Source organism: Heptranchias perlo, chromosome 1 (genome assembly GCF_035084215.1).
Source record: "Heptranchias perlo isolate sHepPer1 chromosome 1, sHepPer1.hap1, whole genome shotgun sequence".
In the NCBI taxonomy this organism is placed as follows: domain Eukaryota; kingdom Metazoa; phylum Chordata; class Chondrichthyes; order Hexanchiformes; family Hexanchidae; genus Heptranchias; species Heptranchias perlo.
The window spans coordinates 183,046,945-183,064,954 of record NC_090325.1 but is presented as its reverse complement, the minus strand read 5'-3'; the positions used below and the strand labels follow the sequence as shown (position 1 = coordinate 183,064,954).

The 18,010-nt window shown below is 42.6% G+C and overlaps 1 protein-coding gene across 1 annotated transcript in view; it reads left to right on the top strand.

Annotated features, from left to right (window-relative positions):
* Positions 1-18,010, top strand: part of LOC137328836 (thrombospondin type-1 domain-containing protein 4-like) — a 345,688-nt gene that overhangs the window by 323,374 nt on the left and 4,304 nt on the right. Inside the window, exons 13-16 of the mRNA XM_067994368.1 lie at positions 770-943; positions 6,110-6,283; positions 10,576-10,755; positions 11,493-11,637. Of these exons, the coding sequence (XP_067850469.1) occupies positions 770-943; positions 6,110-6,283; positions 10,576-10,755; positions 11,493-11,637 (673 nt within the window). The remainder of the gene's footprint in view (positions 1-769; positions 944-6,109; positions 6,284-10,575; positions 10,756-11,492; positions 11,638-18,010) is intronic.

Sequence of the window (18,010 nt, the reverse complement as noted above, 5' to 3'; positions counted from 1 at the left end):
AGACACAGTCAATGATCATCTAAGAGCAGAGATTTGGTAAGGAGCCATCCATGTGGTTTGAGAGATTACAGATCAGGTCTAGCAATCCTATTGGAATTCTTGCAAGAGGTAATTAGGCTATTGGATGAGGACTTGCTTGGAGTTTCAGAAGGAACCAAAGAACCATAGACAATTACAGCATAAAAACGGGCCTCCATGGTAAATTCAGTCCTTTGTGCTCTTAAAAGGCTAGAGAGCTCGCGTGAGTCCCTTTGAGACCTTCTGAAAGGCTCCAAACCTTTACTAAATTAAGATAATCAATCCAGGAGGGAATTAATTACTTTGTGTGAGGTTAAATGGCTCCTTTGGGAGCTAACGGCTTGAAAAGTTTCTTTTGTCTTCGGTCCCATTGGGCCTCGGCAGCCCTGGGGTGGACTTCTCTGCCTTACAAGTCTGGATTGAGGCGGGTGCCACTAATGCCCCTTTGCAGGTGCCGGCAGCCTGCCCCAGCCATTTAAATTACCCCATCCCTGGGCTTTGGGACGGGGGTCTCCGGCCCAAGCCTAAAGCAGGCGGGGGTCTCCGTCTGCCACATTTGCACCAATGGAGTGGACCCCAGGAATTTCTGGGTCTTATTTTATAACTGAAACGACCATGAGATTAATAGCTATCAGTTGGTGAGCACAATGACAACAGAAATGTTTGTTTTATTAAGGGCTGATGTTGCTGTTTGGTTTTCAGTAGCTCCTTCATATTTGTTTAGTTACCTCTACTTTTCACCTTCTGGCAGTGCTCAGTGCCATGCGGTGTGGGACAAAGGACCCGGGATGTAAAATGCATTGACAATCTTGGAGATATTGTTGATGATGAAGAGTGCAATATGCAGCTGAAACCTGCTGATGCAGAAAATTGTGACATGGGCCCATGTGCAAGGAGTTGGTTCCACACAGACTGGAGTGCGAGGGTAAAGTACATTATTCTCTAATTAGATCTCTTTACACTAATATCACAACAGCATCATTTCCTGTCGGTTATTAGCCGAATTTATAAGAGAGGGTCTTAACAGTACAGAGGCAGCCTTCCATCATTCAATTTAGTTATGAATAACAAACCAGAATTAGTTAGTCATCTGGTAGTCAGGGAGCATCTTGGGAATAGAGACCAGAAAATAAAATTCACCATCAGGCTTTAAGGGCAGAAAGAAGGATCATAAACCAATGGTTTGGATTTAAAAACCCAGAAGGATTACCAAATTGCACAAATTGCCAGTAGTGACTTTCTTGCCTGTAAGTCAGAAACTTGTTGATTCGCACCCCACTATGGATTTAAACTGAGGGAGTAATGCAGTGTCAGATGGTATGATAAATTGAGGCCCTGTCTGCCTGCTTAGGTAGAAATCAAGAATCCTATGGCACTATTCAAAGAAGAGAAGAGAGTTCTCCCAGTGTCCTGGCCAACATTCCTCCTTCAACCAACACCACTAAAAACAAATTAACTGGTGATTCATTTTGTTTGCTGTTGGGAACCTTGTGCTCAAATTGTGTTTGTCTACATACGAGCAGTGGCTGTACTTCAAAAAGTAACCCATTGGTTATGAAATGCTTTGCGATGACTTGAGGATGTGATAAGGTTCTTTATAAAACAAAGTTATTTTTTTCCTTAAATGAAGGTAACATTGAAGGGATGAGGAAGGAACTGACTACAAAAGGGTGGGGCAGGGAGAAATTATTAGTTGATCATTCTACAGAGCATCAGTTGGATCTATTCAAGAAGGTGGATTACAAAACAAGTACATACCTCTGACACGGAAAAGGGCTAATTCTGAGGTTATGCAATTGTGTTCTATAAGAGTGGTTAAGAACAGCATTAAAAGGAGAGCAACAGAATAATAGGTAGATTTTCACCGCCTGGGCAGTAATTTGGTGGGACAGATCGCTACCCTTTATAGAACCCGCCTGATTTTCATTCCTTGAAGGGTGGAAAGGTTAAGAGGGAATATGAAAAAAGACTGGCAGTCAACATGAATAGGACTACCAAAAGCTTTTATAAACACACAAGAAGTAAAAGAAGAGGTGGGACCACATAGAGATGAAGGAGGCCACCTTGTACTGAGAGTAAGAGAATGCAGAGATGTTTAATAAATATTTTAGATCCATTTTTACAAAGGTGTAAAAGGCATATGTTCATTCTGATATCCCTATTGGTTTCTTTTGTATCATCTGACTGTGGTCTCCTTTGACAAATAAATTTTTCATCCCCCCCTCACTAAATCCATCTGTCTCTCTCACCCTCCGCTCACTAAACCGTCTGCTGCCTCTCTCTCTCCCTCTGCTCACTAAACCATCTGCTGTCTCTATCTCTGTCCCTCCCCTCACTAAATCCATCTGTTGTCTCTATCACTCTCCTAACTTTCAATATGTAGAACATTTCTGCTTTCTGTCAACTCTAATTGTCCCTCTATTGAAATTGCCATTAATGCTGAATTCAAGGCTAACCATTAATAATAGTTCTATTTTTCTTTGACTGATCAGGCCAACAATAATGTTGAGCCCTCTGCTATCTTGAATGACCTTGAGCAACTCCTCAATCAACCTATTCACATTCCTGACCATCCTGGTAATTTAACTAATCAGTTGGACTTTCTCTCACTTCCAATATATGAGTCCCCTCACTGCTGGGATCTCTTGATACTAAATGCAGAATATCCGGCAACAAATCACACTCGAACCAGCCCTGCCACGTTTGACACTATTATTAATCAGCCAGCTGAGCTGCTCTTCAATGTCACTGCCTTCCTTGGTCCAACTGCTGCTTTCACTCTTCTGTCCCTTTAGTCCATGGTAGTGAGGTAACTGGTGTAATTGCACTGTATGGAAGGTCCCAGAACTCATTCCTCGCTTTCCATCAGATCTTGGTTCAATGATGCCCATTGTTCTGCTACCTCTCAAAAAAAATTCTGGCAGTAGCAGCTCACATCTTGGTCAATCTGAAACATCCCAAGATAACTTTATCTCTTATCCTAACTTCTGTAAATCTGAGAGTTAGAATTGTTAAATGTAACCTTACAGAAAAGAAGACATGTTGAACGATTACTTTGCGTCAGTATTTACAGTAGAAAAAGAGGATAGCATGCCGGAAATTCCAAGAAAACTAATATTGAATCGGGGACAGGGACTCGATAAAATTAACATAAGTAAAGCAACAGTAATGAAGAAAATTAAAGCACTAAAGAGTGACAAATCCCCAGGACTAGATGGTTTCCATCCCAGGTTTTTGAAAGGAAGTAGGTGAGCACATTGCAGAGGCCCTAACTATAATCTTTCAAAGTTCTCTAGTTTCAGGAACTGTCCCTCTGGATTGGAAAATTGCACATGTCACTCCGCTTTTTAAGAAAGGAGAGAGAGGGAAACCAGGGAATTATAGACCAGTTAGCCTAACATCTGTTGTGGGGAAAATGCTGGAGTCTATAATTAAGGATAGGGTGACTGAACACCTCGAGAATTTTCAGTTAATCAGAGAGAGCCAGCATGGATTTGTGAAAGGTAGGTCGTGCCCTACAAACCTGATTGAATTTTTTGAAGAGGTGACTAAAGTAGTGGACAGGGGAATGTCAATGGATGTTATTTATATGGACTTCCAGAAGGCATTTGATAAGGTCCCAGTTAAGAGACTGTTGGCTAAGATAGAATCCCATGGAATCGAGGGGAAAGTACGGACTTGGTTAGGAAGTTGGCTGAGCGAAAGGCGACAGAGAGTAGGGATAATGGATAGGTACTCACATTGGCAGGATGTGACCAGTGGAGTCCCACAGGGATCTGTCTTGGGGCCTCAATTATTCACAATATTTATTAACGGCTTAGATGAAGGTATAGAAAGTCTCATATCTAAGTTTGCCGATGATACAAAGATTGGTGGCATTGTAAGCAGTGTAGATGAAAACATAAAATTACAAAGGGATATTGATAGATTAGGTGAATGGGCAAAACTGTGGTAAATGGAACTCAATGTAGACAAATGTGAGGTCATCCACTTTGGATCAAAAAAGGATAGAACAGGGTACTTTCTAAATGGTGAAAAGTTAAAAACAATGGATGTCCAAAGGGACCTAGGGGTTCAGGTACATAGATCATTGAAGTGTCATGAACATGTGCAGAAAATAATCAATAAGGCTAATGGAATGCTGGCCTTTAAATCTAGAGGACTAGAGTACAAGGGGGCAGAAGTTATGCTGCAGCTTTGCAAAACCCTGGTTAGACCGCACCTGGAGTACTGTGAGCAGTTCTGGGCACCGCACCTTCGGAAGGACATATTGGAGGGAGTGTAGCGTAGGTTTACCAGAACGATACCCGGACTTCAAGGGTTAAGTTACGAGGAGAGATTACACAAATTGGGGTTGTATTCTCTGGAGTTTCGAAGGTTAAGGGGTGATCTGATTGAAGTTTATAAGATATTAAGGGGAACGGATAGGGTGGATAGAGAGAAACTATTTCCGCCGGTTGGGGATTCTTGGAGTAGGGGGCACAGTCTAAAAATTAGTGCCAGACCTTTCAGGAGCGAGCTTAGAAAACATTTCTACACACAAAGGGTGGTAGAAGTTTGGAACTCTCTTCTGCAAACGGCAATTGATACTAGCTCAATTGCTAAATTTAACTCTGAGATAGATAGCTTTTTGACAATCAAAAGTATTAAGGGATATGGGCCAAAGGCGGGTATATGGAGTTAGATCACAGATCAGCCATGATCTTATCAAATGGCGGAGCAGGCACGAGGGGCTAAATGGCCTACTCCTGTTCCTATGTTCCTAAGTAAGAACTGTTCTTGTTGGTTCCTTACCAACGCTGCCTCATAACTTTGGTGAATCTGTCATTTCACCCTTCTTTCAACAATGACAACACTTCAAAAGTTATTCATTGGATGTGAAACACATTGGGATGTCCTGAGGATGTTTAAGATGCTATTTAAATGCAAGTTCTTTCTTCTTTCATGATATACAGCTGATAGATCTGCTACAGAGAAAATTGACATTTTTACTCATTTTCTTCTCCAACTCTAATCTACAATTGTGATAAGGACACCCCTCTTCAGTATTCCATTCTGTTCGACCATGATGATCAACACCAAGTTTGATTTTCGCGTGTCTATTTGATCTTTTTTCACTCTCTATTACTCCATTCCATTCTCCTGTCTCCTTGAAAGTTTGCCCATGTTCACCCTGTTCTGATGAAAGGTATTCGACCTGAATCATTAACTCTGTTTCTTTCTTCATAGATGCTGCCTGACTTGCTGAGCTTCTCCAGCATTTTCTGTTTTTATTCCTAACCTTCTACCCTTCTAACTCTCGCCTTATTGCCCTCGCATTAGTATTTCTTAAGGTCATGGAAGCTGCTGTTAACTCTCAAATTACCCATCACATTTAAATCCAAGGCCTAATCTATGACTACCATAGCTTTTGGCTTTTGGCATGACCATTCAGTTGCGATTTTGTTTATGTTGCAAACTTTTGGAATTCTGCTCTTGAATAGTTTGGTGAATCATCCAAAGCCTTTGAGAGTCTGACACTGTGCACTTCTTGACAAGTTACTTATCAACATATGGCCTTTCACCAAAACTATGGAGGTGAATTTATTTGGAGCGTCCCTCGCTGAGATTGCAGCGGAAGTTGGGCGGACACAATGTTTAGGCGCCTAAACAGGCTTTCTGCGGAATTTCCGGCTGTAGGGAAATTCATCCCTATATATGTTCATCTGACCTTCTTTCCTCTCAAATCACAAATTCCTACACTGCTCTCGGAGTTCTTTCCCTCCTTTTAAAAGTGTCCAATTATTTACCTCTGGGAGGTTTTATCTCTGAAAGGTTTTATCTCCTGAGGATTTTATCTCAGGAGGTTTTGTCTCTGGAAATTTTTGTTTTATCTCTGGGAGGTTTTATCTCTGGGAGGTTTTATCTCTGGGAGGTTGCCTCTCTGGAGGTTTTTTTTTAAACTCTGGCCGTTTTATCTCTGCAGCTTTATCTCCTGGGGGGTTTCATATCTGGGTTTTTATCTCTGGAGTGACCAGTACATGGTATTTTCTGTAGAGTGGTTTGTTATAATTGCTTAGTTACCAAATTTTTGGTTTGTGTCTTGCTGCAGTGTTCTGCGGAGTGTGGGACCGGCATCCAGACAAGATCAGTTGTCTGTTTGATGAATCACATCAGCAGCTTACCTTTAGAAGGCTGCGGATACGAGAAACCTGAAGATGTCAGATCTTGCAACATTGGTCCTTGCAATGAGAATGTCGGGTGGTTTACGGGACTCTGGAGCCAGGTACGTTGGTAATTAATTCAATTGCTAAAGCATGCACATTAAAGTATTATCAAGTATCTGATAAGAGTACCTGGTAGTAATTTTCTGCACTCTTAAGCCTGTTCTGCATAGTGGGAATTTGCTGTCTCATCTCAAAGAATCATTTGCAGGTATTATCCCCCATGGGTGGAAATTCCTCTTCATGCCCAGAAAGTCTATTAAATGCAACTCAGGAACAAATGATTGATGGGTGCTTTCTAGAGGCTCAAGTATGTTAGGGTGCATTAGAAGTAGGGAACAGTTTGATCCTCATCATTATCTAAGTATGCCCTCCCATTTTTTCTTCCAGTGTATCAAAAGTTACATATTGTCTATATTGAATTTAATTTACCATAGCTCTCCCATGTGCAAATTTTGTCTAGTTCCTTCTGTAATTCCTTGGTTGCTTTGTCAAACACTGCAGCCCCATTCCTCCCTCCCCCAAGTTTAGTGTTGTCCACAAGTTTGATCACCTTATATTTCACTTCTGAATCCAGGTCATTTATGTAGATCATTCTGGGCCTCAGCACCAATCTATGGGGCACTCCACTTAGATCACCTCCCTACCCAATGTCACTCCCCAAACTAGTACCCATTACTTCCTCGCTTTCAGCCAATTCCTTATCTATCTCTAAGTTTTCATAGAATCATTACAGCACAGAAGAAGGCCATTCGGCCCATTGAGCCTTTGCCAGCACTTGGTAAGAGCAATCCAGTTAGTCCCATTCCCCCGCTCTTTCCCCGTAGCCCTGCAAATTTTTCTCTTCAAATATTTATCCAATTCCTTTTTGAAAGCCATGGCTGAATCTGCATCCACCACCATTTCAGGCAGCACATTCCAAATCATAACTACTCGCTGCATAAAAAATTTTCCTCACATCACCTTTGGTTCTTTTGCCAATCACCTTTTACTTAGGATACCTACTGCTTTAAGCTTGTGTAGCATCTTTTCATGTGGAACTTTACTAAAGGCTTTTGGGAGCCTTGGTATACTATAATGTAGGGCTTTCAAACTTCCACTTGTATGTCACTTCCTCAAAAAAGTTAAAGGAGGTTGATCAGCACATGCGCAATGCAACTTTCACCCCGGTCCTTGTTCCAGGACCTTGTTTTCCTTGGGATTGTTTGTAAGAAGATTATTGTCTTGTTTTACTGAGTGAATTTAACTTGTGCTTTCATGCAAAGCACATTTGAAGTATTTGTATAGAATTATTCACCTGCACCTGTGGTAGGTCAGCTCTGTATTTCATCTCCTTTAGATCTAAGGCTTATAAAGTGTGGTTTTCCAATCTGTGTTTAATGACCCTGTGTTAGAGGATGTATGTTCTTACTTATAAGTTACTCCTCAAAATAATACGGTTCACAGCATTATAGGCAGATATTCACAGATTTATTAAGCATATGATAATAACTATTATTGACAATAATTAAACATACACTTAACTTATGGAAAAACCTTGCGCATTTGTATCGGAGAATTCGCATACGTTAACAGCGAAGTTATCGGCTGATCAGGCCTCATCGAATTCTGAGGTCTCTCTCCCAGCAACTACTTTTTTATATTGGTTTTTTTCCCAATCCTGTTATGTTTTACTATTACTTAATATTCCTTTCATGTCTTCTGTCAGTGACTTCAGTTTTACACATTCTGATTGCTCTGTCAATCAAATCCCTAGGATGAAGTCAATTACAGAAATACATGAGCTATCAAAGGCCTTCTAACATTCCTGTGCATGGGTTACTTTTCCATCACCCTTGGCCGTATTCCTTTCGACAGATGTCGCCTTCCAAGGTAGCCTTTGCATACAGCCATTTACATCTGATCAATACAACCACCTTCAACTTCACAGACACCCAGGGCATGATTTTTACCTGGAGCCGGGAAGAGAGCGGGGGGCGGGGGGTTGTGGGGGGGTAGATTTTTGCGCGGGAAACCCGGACATGAAGTGAGCATGTCGGAATCTGCGATCACAACTCAATGAAGGCAAAAAATATTACTGGCTGCCTGTCGGGTGGGAAAGCAGCCAAGGAAAGATCGGTGTCCTCAGGGTTGGATGGGGGAGGAGGCGAGAAGCCGGTGATCGCGGAGCGGGGGGAGGAGGCGAGAAGCCGGCGATTGCGGAGCGGGGGGAGGAGGCGAGAAGCCGGAGATCGCGGGGCGGGGGCTGGGACATTGGCGGGGGGTTTGGCCGATCGCGGCAGGTAAACTTGTTGGGCCTGAAGGAAACACTCCTCCTCCTCCTCCTGGACCACAAGCAGTGCAATAAAGGCAATTACCTGATGAACTGGCCCTTCTCGCCTCCTTTTACCTGGCGAGATTCACGAGCCCTGGGAAAGCTGTCCTGGAAGCGTTAAATTTAAAGCTAAGTTGCATTCAGCTAAAAAAACACTGCTAAACGTCTCTTAATGACGTTAAGTGCCACACTAAATACCCGGTAGCCGACCCTAATTGGGGACGCGACCTAGGCGAGTACATTCCTTGTACACATCCAAACGCGCCCATGTTAAACCCAGAAGTGGGCAAGTTGGAGCCAGGTCGCACTCGCGATTTAAAATCCTGCAATTTTGCCCTCCCACCTGCCCCCAACCCATCCGTTCATGAGGATTAAAATCCCCCCCCACCGAACCACCATAACATTGTCACACCTCTTATGTCCCTGTGAAGTTAAAAGACGAATAACTTACAAGATGGCGTTCCGTTATCATACCCACTTGAACCTACAAAACTCTCAAGGTCTTGTTACAGGGTCTGTCCAGCTCATGGGCTGGATAAAAGGGGCGCACAGGCTGGATAAAAGGGCTGATGGGACAGACAAAAGGAGCTCACACACAGACTGTGGACATCCCCATTCTAAACGTGTTTAGGATCACAGGCTGTACATGAATGAAGCAGTTTTCTGACCGTCTGCCAATACACATGTAGGACCAGCAGTGGGCTCAAATGTTCCAAAAGGGGAAGAAAAGAGGGATCTATTCTGTTTATAGAATCATAGAAGTTTACAACATGGAAACAGGCCCTTCGGCCCAACATGTCCATGTCGCCCAGTTTATACCACTAAGCTAGTCCCAATTGCCTGCACTTGGCCCATATCCCTCTATACCCATCTTACCCATGTAACTGTCCAAATGCTTTTTAAAAGACAAAATTGTACCCGCCTCTACTACTGCCTCTGGCAGCTCATTCCAGACATTCACCACCCTTTGAAAAAATTGCCCCTCTGGACCCTTTTGTATCTCTCCTCTCTCACCTTAAATCTATGCCCCCTCGTTATAGACTCCCCTCCCTTTGGGAAAAGCTTTTGACTATCTACCTTATCTATGCCCCTCATTATTTTATAGACTTCTATAAGATCACCCCTAAACCTCCTACTCTCCAGGGAAAAAAGTCTCAGTCTATCCAGCCTCTCCCTATAAGTCAAACCATCAAGTCCCGGTAGCAACATAGTAAATCTTTTCTGCACTCTTTCCAGTTTAATAATATCCTTTCTATAATAGGGTGACCAGAACTGTACACAGTATTCCAAGTGTGGCCTTACTAATGTCTTGTACAACTTCAACAAGACACCCCAACTCCTGTATTCAATGTTATGACCAATGAAACCAAGCATGCTGAATGCCTTCTTCACCACCCAATCCACCTGTGACTCCACTTTCAAGGAGCTATGAATCTGTACTCCTAGATCTCTTTGTTCTATAACTCTCCCCAACGCCCTACCATTAACGGAGTAGGTCCTGGCCCGATTCGATCTCCCAAAATGCATCACCTCACATTTATCTAAATTAAACTCCATCTGCCATTCATCGGCCCACTGGCCCAAATTATCAAGATCCCGTTGCAATCCTAGATAACCTGTTTACTTTTGCTTGCTTTGACCACACTAAGTTATTCATCTTTCATTTTTCTGAAACACTAGAAGGGGAGAATTTCCACAGGGGTTCTCCAGCTAATCCGCTGTAACTTCAGTGGGAACAGCCCTGGAAACCCCGGAGAAACGGTATGAATGCCGTTTGGGTCATTATCCCAGGATTTCCATGGCTCTTCCGCCAGTTATGATGGATGAATGGGAGAACCTCAGCTGAAATTTACCCCCTAAATCTGTTTGACTGTGATCACTGAAGCCACAAATACAGAATAACTAGGAACGGGAGTAGGCCATTCAGCCCCTCGAGCCTGAACCGCCATTCAATTAGATCATGGGTGATCTGTTTCTTAACTCCATCGCCTTGGTTCCGTAACCCTTAATAAAAATATTTTTCTCCTGTTGCTTTCACAGTGCTCAGCAGAGTGTAGTAATGGAACCCAACTCCGGAGTGTGGTCTGCCTGAAAAAGACTGATGACAAACTTACGGTGACAGAAACACTTGAATGCTCCCACCTGGAGAGGCCAGCATCAGAACAAAGCTGTCACCTGAAGAAATGTGACACCAAATGGTACACAACAGAGTGGAGTGCAGTAAGTATCACAGCTAAAGGACTATCAGTGGGGAGTGCAGTGCGTATCACAGCTAAAGAACTCTACCAAAATGCAGTGCAGTAAGTAACATGACTAAAGAACTATGTAGGAGAGCAAGGTGTAGTAAGTATTACAGCTAAAGAACACTATATTAGAGCAAAGTGTGATAAATGCCAGAACTAAAGAAATCTGTACCAGCGCAGAGTGCAGTAAGTACCACAGCTAAAACACTGTACCAGAGTGTAATGCAGCAAACACCGCGACTAAAACTCTGTACCAGAGCGGAGCAGTAAGAGCCCGGTTACCACCTGCTGCTAGAAATGGTACATTGTTTCCTCTGATAGTAGCCTCCATAACCAGCCCCTTTTTATGGTCAGCTGGAACTAGTGTGAACACAGATGGTTTTAATACTCAAGCTTCTTAAGGATAGTGTCAGTAACTTAAGTCAAAATATATAACTATGCGTCACTGCAAACCATTGTATGAACAGGATGTATCAGGATCGAATTGTCAATCTACACCTTCAAAATATGAATAAAAAGAAAATCTCATCACATTGTGAAATATTACAAAACACAATGAGTTACTCAGAATCTGATTTTGATTAGGAAATTACTCCCAAAAAATGTACAAAGAGAATTTCTAAGTATCCTTCTCAGACGATGAATCATATCTGTAATTGTAATTTGCCCATCACACATTTCCATCTTACTCCAGCCAGGTTTTTTTTTTTGCAGTGCTCTAAATCCTGTGAAGGTGGTTACCGGGTTCGAGAGGTCCGATGCCTTGCGAATGACATGACACAAAGCGACGGTTGTGATTCCTTCCTAATGCCAGTTGCTAAAGAAATCTGCAACACCGACCCATGCATACCGCAGATAGGTACAGCATAAATGCACCGATTACATATGTGTACAGCAAATGTCCTTAACCTTAATGAAGTTAGTTCTTCTATTGTTCACTGTTTGTGTAGTCATGCTTTGTTCAAATGCATTTCTTTTTTATTTTCTTGAGTGCGTTTTGTGCTTTCCGAAGTAAGGAATGTCCATGTGGATTTTGGAATAGTCTCTATTTCAGTGCTGGCATAAAGCACTCCTAGGTCAGGTTAGACACAGAGAAAAAAGTTCCCTCTACTCTGCTTCAACAACATAGCTCAGCCTCTCAGAAGAGTACAGCTTACTGCACCAGTGTGATATTTTCCACTTCCTTTATCACCCTGTGACTGCGCTGAGTGAATTGCCATTTAGCATTAAATGATGGATATTTTTGTGCTGTGGGCCTTAATAGGAACCAGCTTGAAAATACTGATTCACTTTTATCAGGTTCAGAGCAGTGTTTCTGCCCCACCCCAACACCCACCATGTACTGTCAGTGTCACAATAATAGGCATAATTATTCCTCTGTGCTCATCCTCCACCAGCTTTTGTTTATGGAAAAGCCACAAGCTCATGAGGAGAAAGTCAGAATGCAAGACCATCACTGTCATCTCAGCACTCAGCACCATTCACACCACTTGAAACAGGTATCAGGCCAGGCAAAGATACTTTAGAAGGTATTAGTGAGTTTGAGGAGGAAACATAGAGTGAGTTACCCATCACTGTGAGGAGATACACAGTCAGTGGTAAAGAATGGCTTTCGTTGTACAGTATGGCTACGGCCTCAAAGCACCACCAATCGAACAGATAATCATTTATGATCGTGAATCGGTGAGAAACTCACTTGCTTCATGGAAGCTGGTCTGGGTAGAGTTGTAGTTTCTACCATAGAGCATCATTTAATATCAATGGCCTCTGCAGAAGAGATGTCAGACATGCAGCTGGAAAGGTCCCTGAGGAACATTGAAAATCTTGAGGCAAATGGTTAACAATCCAAGATATGAACAAGGCTGGTTTTCAAGCATTTGAAAACATTCAGGAGAGCCGGTTGCTGTCAAGATTTGACTTGGAACATAGCAAGTGTGTAGAAGCACAGGGACAGGCTCTCAAGTTGCCAGCCTCTTACCAGCACGTAGCTCTTGGGCAAATGACAAGAAAAATACCCAAACCATGTAGGGCTTTACAACCAGAATCAAAAAGGCTATTCCTGGCACACAGACAGGACTGTCTGGATCTGTAATACATAGATAATTGACCAGTGCAATAACAGGCAAGTCCTTTGGTAGAGCACTCAGCAATCCTTCACATCAAATCTTTCAATAGGACAACACTGAGGGTGGTACACAAGAAAGAGCTCAGTGCACTAGTACAAGTAGCACAATGGGTTAGTTAGCACATTACATTGAACATTTTGCACACATGCACTCTAATGTTCATAAAAGCATTGTAAAGATTGCTGTCACTTTTGTTTAAAGACACAATAGGCTCAAAATCTGCTGGCCGGGATGGCGGAAAGTGGGTGGATCGGCTGCGGGGGGCTGGAGTTTGGGGCAGATCCCAATTCTGTCAGGTCTCTACCTTGTTTTAACTTCTGCCCTAAATTCTGGAGGTCAGGAGCAGGCAAGTCATTAGCCAATACCCCTCATATCAAAGGGGTGTTTCCCACACTAGCTCATGAATTCCCCCAATTGCACCCCCATTAAGCTCGACAGAACAGCTGAGAGCTGGCGCCAGTTCCATTGAGGGTCTTACTAAGACTCCAAGGCTGGCTAGGACAAAACCTTCAATAAAAAGCCTTCTTGCGCCCTTAGGAGCATAAGAAAAAAGAAAGAAGGCTCTCTCTTGGGCCTTTACTTCCACCCTTGGAGCAGCATGGGCCATTTCATTTTCCCTCCCTGCAGATTGAGGCAGGTGCCTTTGAATCACACTTACAGGCACAGGCTGTCCCCAATCATGTTAATGAGTTCAGATTTATTTGCAGACAAAATAAGAGGCCCAAAATCTACTGGAACTTTTTGGCATAGCTAAGGTGCAAGAGTGGCCATTTTTATTTGTGAGGAAGCTCACGTGTAACTGAATTTAACAACAGTCCTACACTGAAACATCGGTACGCGTGAATGTCCTCGATTGTTTCTTCGATGGTTTCTCGTGAAGTTTCTATCCCTCTTTGGACAAAAACAACAGCTGGGGCCCTAAATTCCCATGGGAGTTGTCCCAATCTCATACTGTAACTTCAGCAGGAGATCGGCAGAACCCCCAGAGAAACACCATAAACAGTAATTTTCAGCCATTTACGCCCATTTCTCTGGGGTTTCCACTGACCACCTGCCCAGATTACTGCAGGAGATCAAGACAAACCCCATGGAAATTCAAAGCCTAGATGAATAGAAGACTGGAGATCACAAGTGGGATCATACGGGTGTTTTTTCTTTGATGTAGAAGGAGAACTGCTGAGGATGATCAGTTTTGATCAGCCATCAAGACAACAATGGTGTCTTCTCTGTGACAGTGATGTCAATTGTAAACCCCACTTTGCAGTGTTTTCTTTAATAATTTAGTAGTTCTAAACTCATGGATTGCTGGACTCATTTCCTAATATCATTTTAGGAAGAATTGGTATTTTGTAAATTAACATTTCACCACGTAACCATACAAATTTCTGATGCTCCCAGTGCGTACACTGAATTCTACCTTTGTAGGCATCAAGCAGTGGATGTTGTTTTTCCTTTAGGTTGGCAGGCACCCTGTTATTAGATTTAAGTCGCTGCAATAATATATTGAGCAGGGGAAGCAGACCTCCCTCCTTGCTTATTCTACCACTGGACTAGGTATCCTGAATGGGGATGGAGCAAATGTTCTGTCTGGCCATTCTCATCTTTCATTTGCTAAGTTCCATTGTCTCAGCATGTGTGAGAACACACTCGATTGTGGCAGCATTCATCCAAGTATGGCTCATTGTCTGTCATCATTTGCACGTTCGATGGGGCCATTCTGTATTCCATTAGTCCATATGTCTGGTGATCTGAAGGACTTCTCTCCATTACTAATTTAAACTATTGTTTTTACGTGGTTAATCTTTGCTTCTGAAACTGAATTGACTGAAATGAACACCAAACCTCTGTTTTCTATTGTTTTTTTTCCTCTTTAATATGTGCAACTAATTAACATTTTTCATCTGCTTGGCTGATCTGGCTGGTTTCAATCACTCTGATGAATGCTAGCATTTAATAGTTACTCAACAGTTTGAATAGAAATGGATCCATAAAATCACCATGATCAGAATAAGCCACTTTTTGATACTCAACCGGCTTGTTCTGATGCCCTGCAGAGCTTCTGAATTTCCAATGTGCCACTCAGCCTCCTCTGTTGCATGACTTTATCTTGTATGCACTGTGGTCACAGGCACTTTCAACAGCTCAGCAGAGCATCAGGGAGGGAAGATTGTAACTTGTCAAAATGCCCAATTTTTCAAAAGAAAAATAAATATTAAAAAATAGAAACTATTAACTGGGATAAAAGACTTCTAGAAGGATTTCTAATAAGCTGTTGACTGTGGAAACCTTTTTGCTTCATTCGGCGTCTGAAGGTAAGGGGGTGGAGTTTCCACTTTGGAGGCAATCGGGAAATTGCGCCCAAAATGTCCTTGAAAATGCGTTGGTTAGGTTACAGTTCAAGTTTCACAAACGTAAAATCTTCCATGAACCAGCCCAATCAGGCATCATAATGGAACGTAATCATTTCTTTTCCATTTAAAAAGTATTCCTTGATATATTTAAGAGCCGGAACCTGGTGCAGTTTTATTAATACAGATGAAAATAAGCATTTTTAATAAGAGTGTCCAGCCCTCCACCTGTGAGTAACCTGATTTAAAAGCACTGAAAATGACTTAAAAAAACACTATACTAAACCATATAATACTTTTATTGATGTAAACTAGTCAGTTTCTTAGTAAATTAAATATTGTTTTGATATGAAAACACTTTTAAAACGTGCCTACTAGTGCCGGTGAGCCTAAGAAAATGAGTTCAATTTGAAGAGGCTTCCTGAACCAGCACATTCAGTGGAATCTCGTAATTTCGACCTGGGGCCGGGGCCAGTTTTGTGGGCGGGGCCTGATTGGGGCGAATTGAATCTTGAACCAGTGTAAAAGATCACAGAAAACACGAAGGTAAGCTCATTTGGGCGGAACTCACTTTATAATTCCCCGATCTTCTGCACTGGTTTGGCCAATTCCGCCCAGATTGTGCTGATATTATTGGCATAAACAAGCGGAAATTGTACCCCAAGTTGTTTTTATGGCTCTGCTTGCTTTCGCTTGCTATGGAACTGCGTTAGAGAGGTGTGGTGGGCCGATTTTGCTAAAGACGCTTCAGGTGAGGTTTGAGAGGTTATATGCCAGGTCATTTTCAGAATTTCACACATAATTACCTGTATAAGTGTCAATTAAAGATTTAGTACATACACCACCACACAGCACCACTTCCAAAGTATGCTAAGAGCATGTAGTAAGGCTGGCACCCATTTTGTCAGCGTGTCCATAGATCTGAGAATCGGGAGTTTTATAGATCTACAAGTTCCAAACCTTGCAAAGAACATACTGATCATACGTTCCACCAGAAATCATATGGAGGCATGAACCTAGTGCTCTGCCGCAGTGTGGGAGTTCCTAACTGGTGTTAATAGTCAGGGCGTCAAGGGTTATCAGTCATCCTTTCAGTCTACCTGTTCCTTCAAATGTGGTAGTACCTTCTACTGGGCAAGATGAAAGCATCATGGCTGCTGCTATTGTATCTTGCACTCACCTGTATTATTCTGTTGTGGTGATCCAGGATCACCTGGATGTTGACTAAATACAATCCTTTGCGATTGGGGTTGTGGTCAGGCACTCTGATGATTGCATGAGTATCATCAATAAGCCCTGCACTTTGGGAACCCAACCACGAAGTAAAAGTGTTGCACCCTCTCAAATTGTTGCTTCCTTTCCATGAGGAAAGTGGCATGCGTGTTGCCCTAGCAAACAGGGCTACAATGGCCTGCTTGGTGCATCATGACAAATAGCACCAGTGATGGCTTGAAATGTGTTGGTAGCATAAAGTGCAATGTGGTAGTGAATTTGACCACACATGCACAGAGCTGTCCCTCAGCTGGTTGTTGTCTGTAGGTTAGGCTCCAGTAGATGACATAACTTGGTGACTACCTCCCTACTGAATCATGGACGGTAAAGGCAGGCTTCTTCAGACATGCCCAAGTAGTTGTGTCTAGGTTGGATAATTTCTGGGCCACCTGCAGGTGCAATTGAACCTGTAACGAGACCAATGTCTGCATGTATCATGGCCTCAAAAATGTCCCCCGTTCAGCACCTATTACACTGAAGCCTACCTTCCCAGTTCCGTGGGCCTTGCTGTGCAGATGGACGCTACTCAAGCATAACATCAGGGAATTGGCCTTATACTGCATGAATCCCGTACTTACTTGGCATTCCTTGTTGGGAAGCTTTAGGTTTCATTATCTTGATCTATAAATTGTAAACTCTTAACAATTAGTTTGACAGATTTAGCTGCTGACAGCTGGCCTTTATAGTTTAACAATTTACTAGTTTTCATTTAATTTTAGCTTGCTGCCAGGGAAATTCTGTGGAATTAAAATTTCTGACAGTGAGGACTTATAGTGACAATCAGATGTTTAGGGAACATTTCACCAACTAACGGTAGTAATTGGCCAGTATTTCAAATGGCCAATTTTCCTAGGCTCAGGATAGGAACTAGGGGCGTTCCCAGGGCTAGACAAGTGCAGCACACTTCAGCTGTGTGCTGTTCCTTTTGAGCACCAGACAGAATGGGCCCAGAAAATCATCCCTCACTTCCTTCAATTGATGCAGACATTAAATGTTCCAAGAACCAGTGGAAAAGAAAAATCCACTTCAGCACATAGTAAGGTCAATAGCAAAAGGAAGGGCTGACTGCACTAAATAGTTCCCTGTCTAGTTCTGCGCATGAAGCACCTTAGGATGTTTTTTACGTTACAAGCTTTGGAAGTTCTTCCTATTCTTCATGCACATCATGTGCTCTTGCAGAGTTCAGGAGAGTCCATGTCCATTAATAAGGTATCTACTGAATCCTCACTTTAAGGGGTTGATTTTTGTCTCACTGTTGCTCCGGTTTTCAGCTATGATGCTGGCCAAAACCGAAAACCATTCCCTAGGTTTCCTTGTGGTCTGAGTGTGTGTCTGAGCTGCCAATCCCTTATGATTACTGATGGGTGCATGTCTGGCCCCTGTTGCTAGTGAGGCATCATTTTTTAAAATTTGCCTCTCTTTTATGTTCACTGTTTTGATAGTACCGGGACAGCCATATGGGGAGTGTCGCTGAGGCTGGGTGTAG